Source organism: Lepidochelys olivacea, assembly GCF_965140295.1.
Source record: "Lepidochelys olivacea isolate rLepOli2 genome assembly, chromosome: 3".
Taxonomy (NCBI): domain Eukaryota; kingdom Metazoa; phylum Chordata; order Testudines; family Cheloniidae; genus Lepidochelys; species Lepidochelys olivacea.
In genome coordinates, this window is record NC_140413.1 from 93,744,437 (window position 1) to 93,756,992 (window position 12,556).

Consider the following 12,556-nt stretch of genomic DNA (forward strand, 5'->3'; position numbering starts at 1 on the left):
ACTGTAGTGGGGAATTACATTGTAGTTCTGCTTCTCTAAGTATGTCATTCTGGTAGGAGTCTCACTCCTGGGTTTCAGCTCCTTAGTGTGAGAACAGGCAAAACTTCCCAAGTTTTTGAGGTATTTTTTGGTCAGTAGTAGCTGATGGAAGCACAAGTCACTACCCCAGCTACTAATGACTAAACATTAACTCTTGAAATCTCCTAGTCAGTTCTTTCTTGACCACGGTCAGCAAAGGAGCAACTCACCCAAACTGTGCTACTCCAATCACTATTCCAACTTCAACACATCCAACATCATTTGGCTATGATATCCTGTACTCTGAGTCCCTCCCTTCAATGTTAGGTCTGTTTCTTTTTATTATATTTTTCCCATAGCTCTTTTGTCACAATTGACCCAGAAATGTAAATGGCCCTGGTCTCCAAATAACCTTTGACTCTCCAGTCAGGCCTTTTTTTTATGTCTTGTAAAAGTTTTGGTACCTTTTTTCCCCTCAATGCTTTCTTTGGTTTTCTTTTTAAAAAAAAAAAAAAATCTCCTATGCTTTCCTTTGACCATGGCACTGTATAATTCAAAACATGATGATTGTCACTATACGGAGATTTTATCAGTACCCTTTTATGTGAGGTAAGGAAATTCAGTGTCAGGAAATAATACCTAACATTACAATATACAAAATAAAACAAAATTAATAATCTCCAAAATAAACGCTTAGATCCAGAATGTCCTGGCATAGTGTGCCAGAATTCTGAATCAGACTAGTTCAATTTCATTAATAAACACCTATCTGCCAAGTTGTAAAATACCGTGGAATATTTATCAGAGGTGTGAAGATATTAAGGTAGTTAAGTAAATATTTTCTATATCACTTATTTATCAGCAGAGCTAAAAAATCCTGAAAAAAATCTGAAAAATTGTAATTCTATTTCCATATCTTATGTGGTATAGAAAGAATTGCAAATATATTTTTCCAATCTTACTTAAAAGAAAACTACACACACTCTGACATTTTGTAGATAACTTTGTTTTGTTTTTAATTACAAAATTTCACACAGAAAAAGGAAGAACTTTTTATTCCATTTGCATCTACAGAAATCATTGTCCTTAACTGTAGGATACTGGTGTCTTTACTGCATATTAGCTTTGATCTGATCTGAAGTAAGAAGTACCTTCTGAATCATCTATACAACATTAAATATACCAAACAATCCTATCAACGTTCAGAAAAAAAAGTCAACACTTTTGATGGGGATGCTAATGTAAAAGATATCTGAAAAAAAAATTTAAGAAAATACTTTATTTAAGATCAACGATTTAAGATTTTTAGGTTTTAAGCAATGATGGGGACATTACACTACTTAATCAAATGATAATGGATGTTATAGATTATATAATTTCAGATGTGTAATTTCAATGAGCATAATGAAGTTATATTGTAACATACACATGACCATATACATCCATAATATCATTGTGTAGTATGCTGTTGCTTTTTCTGGGTCTCTCAACTCTCTTTTTATCTTCTTCTTTTTAATCATGCCAGCATCTGCCCCAGAATTCTACTACTGCCATATACTTGATCATGAGCACTTTTTAGTGGCTTTCCCTGCAGAGTGAAACTGTTCCTTATCTGTCTTACTGAAAAGTGCTCATGTTCAGAAGTACAGTGCTAAAAGAGTGAAAAGCAAAAAGGTCCGTTCGTTGGGAAAGAGATACCATGATCAAAATATTTGTAAGAATAAAAAGTTGAGATTTATAAGTGTCCCAACGGTGAGTCCACATATTAGTATCAAGAAAAAGCTGACACATTTGGGTTATATTTTCAAACTATTTTTACAGTTTTTATTTTGTAGGGTAGTAATGGGATTCTCCCATTGCCCCACTCTTAGCAGCTGTCAGAATCTTGCAAGTATCTACAAGTTTCTTACTGCTCACATGCTCTGGAAGATACTCTACATCAGATTGCACCATAAACAGAAGGGAAGTGGGAGTATTGCTCTAGCCAGGGAAACTAGGGTTTGAGCCAGACAGGTCCTGAAAGAGAGAACCCAGAAACAGCCAACCCTGGGAAAAAGTGCTTAGGTTGAGGGGTGGCATCCATTGTTACTTTGGAATTACCTTTTAATAATAAACCATTCCACACGATGAGTAACCTTTTTATACTTTATGAGTAAGTAACTTATGTTTGTTGCTGGGCAAAGACTCCAACACCTTACAAAATGGCAATGTGCTTGCCTCTGATACTTCTAGAAACTTTTAAAAATCATCAGATTTATTCTTTAAAACTAGCAACTCTTAATTTCAGAGATTTATCACCTGCTCAAACACTTTGTTACATTACCAATGTCTGGAACTCGTAAAGCTTTTTATAAGTTGAAGCTAATTTGAAGAAACCAGGAATGGAAAACTACGAACAAAAATATCCAAGATGGCGAAGCTGAAAACTCAGTTTCTCTACTAGTTCATTCAGTTCATTAGGGATGAACGTAAGGCACATTCACACTGTAATCTCAACTTGGTCTCTGATGTGAGATACAGGAACAGGAGCTGTATCACAGTTATATGTTTGATGGATTTTTCATTCTAATTCTTCATATTCATCTTCTGTATGTCAAATTTAGGTTTTTTGTCCAAATGATGTTCTGTACTATGACAAGAGAATTTAATGTGCATAGAGGTGTGTACGTATGCCTACCTATATCACTTGTAGCACTTCATCACAGCAGGTAATTGGAAATGCCCATCAAAAGCTTGTAAGATTTCATGTCGTAAAAATTAAATAAAGTAAGACAGACTGTTTAAGCTAGACTAGACAACTTGCTGAGTTACATAAATTATAGCACAATACATGTAAACTCGTTCACTTAAGTCCGCAGAATTCTAGTCCAGCGTTCTCAATGCAACAGACAGCATAAGCTTCAAGATCAGCTTTGTTCAATTAGAAATCTAATTTATCATTATAAAATTGAGATTCTGGTAATTACTTATTTTATTTTCACTATTTTGAATAATTAACCTTTGCCTTTCACTGCAGTACCTGTGCACAACAGGGGCAAGAAATATCCAAAATTAACTGATAATTCTAAGTATCTCTTTTTCAGACTTTAGATTACTGTAAATGAATGCTTAAATTTAGATTTGTGACTGTTTATATTACTTTAAATTATTACTTAATTAATATTGTACATACATATATATTGTATTCACATTAATCATAGGGTGTATATACAGTAACATAGTGGAAGCCGTAGCTATTCCGTTCTAACTCCTCCCTTCCCCACGACTTCAGTATCATATCTTTCTGAAAATTTAACCTTCAAAGACTTTTCTTTTCCAGGGCTGGGCTGGTTTCTGTTGCAAGTTAATATTTTGGGAATATTTGAGCTAAAATGTTCCATTCATTTTTGAGCATGAGGGAAAAGAAAAAATTCCACCACTTTCCTAATTGAAATATTTCAGTGACTTACTTGAAATCAACTCTAGCCTCAAAGTGCTTGAGGGAAGAAAATTGAAATTTGGCATGAAAATCTTCATCCTCTTAAACATTTGTTTTGATTTGACTAAGTTATGAACTGTTTGACAACTGCACTCTCGGAATGTGCAACATTCACAATGACTATGCTAAGCTCACAACATGCTTATATAAGAACATGTTGCTCGTGTGCATGACTAGCCTATCTGAGCAATGAAAATGTTAGTGAATGAAAGAGATTTGAAAAATGGTTTATTCACTGAGTATATTGTAAAGTAAAAGCTGCACAGCTCTTCAAGTTTCAGGAGAATGGCTCTCTAGGACAGGCTTGTTGCTAAGGTACACAAGGTAAGAGCTCCCTTGTGCAGGCCTCATAGGTGCAAGTGTTAGGGAATCTCAGTTGGGTCTAACCAATAATTTCACAGTTTGAAATACCTTTTTTGTGTGTCTTCCCCCCCCCCCCAAAATAGGAAAATTCATTTTAAAAAATGACTAAAGTATTTTTTTGTTTGTTTTAATTTTACAAGCCCAGGAACCAAGAGTGGCGATTAGAAAAGATTGGCGATAGAAAGTGATACTTTGGAATCTTCCTTTGACATGTGATGAGCACTGACCAGTGGTGGGACACAATCCCAGAGGAGCTCTTTCATGGACAATCTTCAAAAATAAATTAACCTGTGGACAACCGAGGGCAGCCTATGTACTTCATCAGGTATGGTATAAAATTTCCCAGTTTAATACAAAGGCATAAAACTTCCAAGTTATAAATGGGATCCTGCCATGCCCGCATGCAGATGCATAGATTCAGGAATGGGAATTATCTGTAAAGCACAAGTGTTGTACAATAAAGGGTCTTCTCAAGCATACCAAGTATCAGGGGGTAGCCGTGTTAGTCTGGATCTGTAAAAGCGGCAAAGAGTCCTGTGGCACCTTATAGACTAACAGACGTATTGGAGCATAAGCTTTCATGGGTGAATACCCACTTCGTCAGATGCATGTAGTGGAAATTTCCAGAGGCAGGTATAAACATGCAACCAAGAATCAGGCTAGGGATAACGCTGTTAGTTCAATCAGGGAGGATGAGTGCCTCTTCTAGCAGTTGAGGTGTGAACACCAAGAGAGGAGAAACTGCTTTTGTAGTTGGCTAGCCATTCACAGTCTTTGTTGAATCCTGAGCTGATGGTGTCAAATTTGCAAATGAACTGAAGCTCAGCAGTTTCTTTTTGAAGTCTCGTCCTGGAGATTTTTTGGTGCAGGATGGCTATTTTAAATCTGCTCTTGTGTGCCAGAGAGATTGAAGTGTTCTCCTACAGATTTTTGTATATTGCCGTTCCTAATATCTGATTTGTGTCCATTTATCCCTACATAAAATACGTCTGTTAGTCTATACGTTGCCACAGGACTCTTTGCCGCTCAAGCACCCCTACTACAGTGTAAATTAAATATAAAGGATTTAATCTGAAGAGCAATATAATAGTAAAGATATATTTTTATTGTTCACAAAAAACTTATGTTTGCAATAAGACAGTTACCTTCTTCCAAGTGTCAGCAATGGATTCATGCAAACCATAAGGAATCAGCACCTGCAGACCTTCACAGGTACTATACATCTGACGACACACAAAAATGAAAGCTCCTTTAAGGGCTGGCAACATCTCGGATCCAGACAAAACAGAAATATTTTCATCAAGGAGTTTCTTTGTAAACTGAACAATTGTATGAGCTGCTGTAAGGCTAGAAACAAAATAGCCCTTTTAAAACATTGTTTTGCAGTCACTAATAAACAGCATTAAATTAACCATTTTGATTAGCTCATGCAATTTCTACAGTAGAAGTGTAACTGGACTGCTGGGAAGTCCTAGGGGTTGAGGTCATGGCCCCTTTAAGTTATGCCTCCAAAAAAGAGAAAAAAAATTGTTCCAACCTCAGTCAGAGGAAAATAAAAATCACTGGGAAGTTTCCTTTGGACTACAGATCCAAACAAAACAAATGTGGAGCAGCTTCCGTCCACCTAGTCCAAATAAGGGTGGATAAAAATTGATGATTTTTTAAGCCAAAAACTATTTTTTTAAAAATTTAAATTAAATTATCTTAATATAAATTAAATACATTTTTCCTCTTTAAAATGCTAAGGACTCAATTTACTATAATCTATTACAATCATTTGAATTAAATTTTAATATGTATATATTTAAGCAGTATGTTTGCTGATGAAATTTTAAAGAAAGCCAAGTGACCGAACTGTTGGAAATCACTGGCTAAGCATCTGGAACCAGGTTTATTGAAGTGCTAACCCAGCTTTTGACAGTAGCTACCTCTGCTGCAGGTACAGCGAAACTATTTACCTCATTTCAATTTATTCTACTAGTTCAGTTCAGTGACTAACTCATTCAAAGTTAAGAAACCAGCTGGGAGTTGAAAAAGAAGGAAACCTCATTTTCCTCAATCTATGAATAAAAACAAATTGTGAGACGATGAGGTCTCCTATTCCTAAAATCTTAAAGGACATAGTGACCAGAAGCAATCAGTTCAACACACTAACTACAGATTATATATGTTTTTTGTTTCATAAATCAATTATCTTAAAATACAAAACATGTTTGGTAAACTTACTTTGTTTTTCAAAGTAGTTTTATTCAACTAATAAAACCATTTTAAAATGTAATTTTTGTGCATTTTCATTGAATTCCAATGTACAGACAAATGCAGCTTGATACAAATAACAAGTAAAAAACTAATCTAGTAAATAAGTGCATCATTCACCATTTTTACATAATAAAATGTAAATATTAAGAATCTGAGTAAGAGGAGGTTACTCACCCTGTGCAGTTCTTCGAGATGACTGTCCCTGTGGATGCTCCACTTCAGGTCAAGGTGCATCCCAGCGCCTTTGATGGGCGATTTCTACAGCAGTAGCCCTATGGGCCACGCATGCACTGTGCCTGCCTCACGAGCTGTCAGTGTTTGAACAGCACATGCATGGCCCGGGCTCCTCAGTTCCTTCTCGACAATGGAGCACGTTCCAGATTCTGAAGTAGAGGGAAGGAGGGCGGGTAGTAGAGCATCCACAGGGACACTCATCTCAAAGAACTTCAGTTACTGCACAGGGTGAGTAACCTCCTCTTTGAGAGAGAGAGATGTCCCTGTGGGTGCTCCACCTCAGGTGACTGAAAAGCGGTATCCCTTAGGATGGTTGGGACTTCGGATCAGGTAAGACAGTTGTTGACAAAACAGCTCTACCCATCCTGCTGTTGGATGCTGCCGTGTGCACAAGAGCAGAATGATTGGCGAAGATAAGGTTCGATGCCCAGGTCGCTGCCTTGCCTATGTCAGAAAGCGGGACATTACAGAGAAAGGCAGTGGAAGTGGAGACAACTCTAGTAGAGAGTGTGTCCTATTTGATGTAGGGGGTTGTATTTGCTTCAGTTGGCAGCAGAGACGTATGCAGTCTGCAATCCATTTGGAGAGTCTCTGGGTAGAGATAGCTTTTCCCTGTGATCGCCGAGTGGTAGAGACAAAAAGTTTGGGGCTTTTCCTAAACTTTGTTTAGGGCTTTGTTCTATCTAGGTAAAAGGATAGTGCTCTGCGCACATCAAGAGTGTTCACTGCTGTTTCAAAAGCATTAGTGTGGGGTTTGGGGGAAAATGTTGGTAGGTGTATTGGCTCATTGAGGTGAAAGGAAGAGTGCATCTTAGGCAGGAACTTTGGATGTGTGTGGAGTGTGACCTTATCATGGAAGAATGTGGTATATGAAGGTTCCACCATCAGTGCTCCCATTTTTCCCACTCATCTGGCAGACATGATTGCTATCAGGAAGGCAGTCTTCATAGATAGGTGGAGAAGGGAGCAGGTAGCCATTGGCTCAAAGGGTTTATCCATCAGAGCTTTGAGGACTAGGTGGAGGTCCCAGAGCACTGCAGGCGGATTTACGTCTGGATATAATGTTTGGATGCCCTTCAGGAACCTTTTGGTTACTGGATGGGCAACGACCACAGTGTTGTCAATCTTATGGTGAAATGTGGTGATTGCCGTGAGGTGGACCTTGAGGGAACTCATGGAGAGACCTGATGTTTTAAGGTCCAGCAGGTAATCCAGTGTCAGCGGGAGTGGGGTGGAAACTGGGGAGGTCTGTTTGGCCGTACACCAAGATGTGAACCTCTTCCATTTATATAAGGTAAGTAGTGCACATGGTGTGTGTCCTGCTGTGTAGTAGGACTGTCCGCACTTGTTCAGAACATGCTAACTCCTCATTAGAGAACCATTGATTAGCCAGGCCCTCAGGTGGAGTCACTGTATGTCGGGGTGAAATACTTGGCCCCTGCGTTGTGATAGGAGGTTGCTGAGGGGGGGAAAAGAGAATCGGTGGCTTGACCGACATCTGCATGAGGAAGGGATACCATGGTTGTCTGGGCCACGATGGGGCTATTAGAATGATGTTGGATTTGTCTGTTCTTATCTTCTGTATTACTCTGTTCAACAGAGGTATTGGTGGAAATGCATATGTTAGAGTGTCGGCCCATGGAAGCATGAAGGCATCTCCTCGAGAGTGTTTCCCCAAGCCGGCTCTGGAGCAGAACATTGGGCATTTTTTGTTTAGTGCTGTGGCAAATAGATCTAGTTGGGGATAACCCCAGGTCTGGAAAATGGTGGATAGGATAGCACAGTTGAGTTCCCACTCGTGCTGTATGGGGAAAGGATCGACTGAGTTTGGTGGTGTTCTGAGAACCAGGCAGGTATGAGGCAGAGATATGGATATTTTGTTGAAAGCACCAATTCCATAGTTTTACTGCCTCTGTGCAAGGGGAGTGGGACTGGGCTCCCCCTGTCTGTTCACATAGAAAATGCATGTGATGTTGTCTGTCAAGATCTGAATTCTGCGGTTTTGGATAATGGGAAGGAAATGGAGGCAGTCATTGCATATGGCTCAGAGCTCTAGTAGATTTATATAAAGCTGGGTTTCCGTAGAGGACTAGAGGCCCTGAGTGGTGAGATGACCCATGTGCGCTCCCCATCCTGTGACGGATGCATCTGTAGTGATGGTCAGTGAAGGGGGTTCTTGTCAGAAGGGAATCCCGGCACAGATATTGATAGGAGAGGTCCACCAGAGGAGCGACTCCTTGACCTTTGGAGGCAGAGTTAGCAATTTGTCTAATCTGTGGATACTTGGTTTGTATACCTTGGCTAGCCACCCCTGAAGGCATCATATGTACAGGTAGGCATTTGGAACCATGAATGTGGAGGCGGCCATGTGCCCTAACAGCTGCAGGGAATCTCGGACTGCAACCAGTGGGCTAGCACATATCTGGGTAATTAGGGTACCCATTGTGTGGAATCTGTCCTGGGGAAGAGAGGCAAGTTGCAGAAGTTGCTTGGATAGCCTCCAAGTGAGTGGGCGACTTGAGGAGACAATCGTCCAGGTAAGAAAAAATGAGGACCCCTTTATTTATGAGATGTGCTATTACGACTGCTAGCACTTTTGAGAAGACACGTGGGGCAGTGGAAAGGCCAGAGGGCAGGACCCTGTATTGGCAGAGTTCCATTCCCAAAGCAAATCTGAGAAAACGTCGATGGACAGGGTGGATAGTGACATGGAAATATGTGTCTTGGAGGGCAGCGGTTGAAAACCAATCTCCCTGCTTCAGTGTCGGAATTATCATTGGTAGAGTAACCATCCAGAATTTCTGTTTCTTGACACACTTGTTTAGATATTGAAAGTTGAGGATAGGGCACCATCCACCATTTTTCTTTTCTGTCAAGAAGCAGTGGGAGTAAAACCCTTTCCCTCTGGGTTGAGTTGGTATCTGCTCTATCGCTCCTAGTTGTATGAGGTGTTGTACCCCTTGAGCAACTGTTTGTGAGAGGGGTCCCTGAAGCGGGATGGGGTGGAAAGGTGGATGGGGGGGGGGGGTAAAGAGAGGAAGGGGATGACATAACCTGATCTGATAATTTCCAGGACTCATCTGTCCATAGTAATAGCTTCCCAATTGGCAAGGAACGGACGCAAATGGTGTCCAAAGAAATGGATGGTTGAAATCAATGCTGAAGAGGGTGGGAGGTTTTCTATACCCTCGACCAAGGCTTCAACTTTGTTTGTTTGAGGCAGAAGGGTGGATTGTCATCATTTGTGGAGGGTGATGTCATTGGGTTCTGGGTCTATGGCGTTGTTGTTGCTGTTTATCATATTATCTGAAATGCTGCATGGTAGCGTGGCCATTGGTATGGCTGATATGTGTACTGTCTCTTTTTTCTGGCAGGTGGCTGAATGCCTAAAGATCTGAGTGTAGCATGTGATTCTTTCATGGAATGGAGGACCTGATTGGTTGTAGAGGCGAAGAGCTTATCCCCATCAAAGGGAACATCCTTGACAGTGCTCTGTATCTCCTTGGGAAAGGAGAAAGTAGTAAACCATGAGGCACACCATATGACAATGGTCGTGGCTGTGGATCTGGCGGCTGCATCCGCAGCATCAAGGGCAGCCTGAAGAGCTATACGGGAGATCAATTGGCCATCAGACACCACTGCTTTGAATTGTTATCGTTTGTCTTCTGACACATTATCAATAAATTGCATTACTTTAGCATAATTTTTGTGGTCATATTTTGCTAAGAGCGCCGCGTAATTCGCTACTCAAAATTGCAAAGTGGAAGATGAATACACTTTGTGCCCAAAGGAGTCCAGTCTCTTGTTTTCCTTGTCAGATAGGGTAAATTGGAAAGGCTGGTGCTTATTTTTCTGGTTGGCCAACTCAACCACTAGCGAATTGGGTGATGGGTGAGTAAATAGAAATTCCGAACCCTTCGACGGGACAAGATATTTGTGGTCCAGACTCTTGCTAGTGGGGGTTATCGTGGCCAGCATCTGCCAGATAATTTTAGCTGGTTCCATGATGGCCCCATTAATTGGTATGGCTATTTCGGATGAGGAGGTAGCTTGTAATCTGTTGGTGAGTTCATGGTGGGTTTCTGGTATCTCCTCTAGGGTAATCTTGAGTTCATTAGCTACCCTTTTAAATAATTCCTGAAAGTGAATGAGCTTATCAATAGTGGGTGGTGAGGGCACCGTGACTTCCTGTGGTGCTATCACTGTAGGATGGGGAGCAATGTCCTGTGCAGACGGAGCAGCTACTTCAGGTGTTATCTGCCTATCCGTGTAAGAAAGCATCAGGGAGCACCTGACAGCTTTTCTACGGGCGGCACGGTGAACACTGGATTGTGCCGTGGTGTAGTTCCATGGATCCCAGTATGGCCATTGCCCAGGAAAGGGGGTAGGTAGTCCCATCCAGGGGTTACCGTACCAGTGTGGGTAGCCACTAGGCTAGGAGGAGCGTGGTATAGTGCAGCTCCCACTTGTAGGTAAGCGAACCTGGGAGGAACATTGGAAGGAAAACATATGGTCATCAATCTCTTCCTCCTCCTCTTCTCCACTTGAGAGGCTTGGAGCGGTAGGGGAGTACTGCAGATAGGGTGCTGAAGGTCCCAGTGATAGATCGGTGCCAAGTAGCGGAGATTGAGGAGTATGTGACACTCTTAAGTCCCCTTGATGTAAAAACTGAGGTGGTGCTGTGACTCCAGGTGCGGAATGATAAGGCAGGAGAGGAGTAAGGGTTAACTGAAGTGGTGCTGGTGCTGCTGCTGTTGGTGCAGGCAGAGTCTGCGGACGCATCTGCTGCGCCGAAGGTTGCACTTGGTGTGCATACTGTGCCGCAGGAGTAGGTGACCCACACGTGGGCACTGTTGGGCGGGCAGGCAGGCAATATGATGCAGCTTGTTGCCGGGAGCGTCGGCTGCAGCGAGTGAGAAAGCGGCACTGCAAGATCAAAGGGCAGTGCCGCGATCTCTGCTGTGCTCTCGGACTGTGCTGTCAAAGGCTGCCGAGGGAGAGCTGTGGGAGGCAGGCAGCTGAAAGCCCTGAGCCTCGGCACCAGGAAGCTGAACAGCTGACTCACAGTCAGTGCCTGCACACTTAAAAGTCCCGAGCCGTGGAGCGGCGGTCACTGGTGGGTGGGGGGGTAGTCATTTGAGACTTCTTTGCCGAGGAGCGGCTCCTGAGGGGGAGGAAGCTGGCCATTTCTTTGTTTTACCTTTCTCCCTTGAGGGTTTTAAAGAGCTTTGCTGGCCAGGGTCAGACGCGGGTCTGAGGGAGTTTTCTAAGAGGAGCAGTTTCAGTCTTCGCTCCCTGTCCTTGAGGGTTCGCGCTTTAAGCTTATTACAATTGATGCATTTTTGGGGTACATGAGACTCCCCCAAACAGCGTACACATTGTGAATGACCATCCAAGATAGGAATGGCCTTGTTGCAGAAGACACATCTCTTGAAGCCAGGGGAGCCGGGCATGTCCGTAGCCGAGGGGTTTTTTTTTGTTTTTGTTTTTAAATAACTCTAAAAAATAAACTATTTTTCTTAAATAGTAACTCTCTGACTAAACTATCTACATTAAACTGAGAAAACAGAACTATCTATGAGTAAATCTGAGAGGACTGCTGAACTCCGTCTCTAGCCAGGGACGGCAGAGAAGGAACTAAGGAGCCCAGGCTGTGCACGCGCTATTCAAACACTGACAGCTCGTGAGGTAGGCACAGCACACGTGTGGCCCGTAGGCATACTGCTGTAGAAATCTCTGATCAAAGGTGCTGGGACGCATCTTGACCTGAAGTAGAGCACCCACAGCGACATCTCTCATAGAAGAAATATATGTTAAACTATATAACTGCTGATATAAGCAAATAAATGTGTACAGATAGAGAGTATCTTCCTGATTAACAAGAAGTACCAAATCAAGTGTAAAGTGCAGCTATATCTAGTTGCAAATCAACATGTTTTAATGGTTACCAAGCAGCTCAAAAGTGCAACAGTTGTAAAGCAAGATTAAAATCAGTGATTTAAACCACTTTGCTCCAAGTGCCCACAAACCACACAAAGCTGCTTTCTTCAGCTAAGAATCCAGTTGGGAAAAGCAACAAAAGACAGTTCTTAGAATGGTTACAGTCTGAGCATCTGCAATGAAGTGAACTCACCCTGCCCTGGACGGAGAAGGGTCAACTCCTCACTGTGGGCAGAAGAAGCCATGCCCCTATGTTCCTACTGG

The 12,556-nt window shown here is 41.8% G+C and overlaps 1 protein-coding gene across 7 annotated transcripts in view; it reads right to left on the minus strand.

Moving 5' to 3' along the window:
- The window catches only part of TBC1D32 (TBC1 domain family member 32), a 181,158-nt gene that overhangs the window by 128,506 nt on the left and 40,096 nt on the right, over positions 1-12,556 (minus strand). For all 7 annotated transcript variants that reach the window (XM_084622138.1, XM_084622137.1, XM_084622139.1 and 4 more), the window contains one exon: positions 5,005-5,206. In XM_084622138.1, the coding sequence (XP_084478264.1) occupies positions 5,005-5,206 (202 nt within the window). The remainder of the gene's footprint in view (positions 1-5,004; positions 5,207-12,556) is intronic.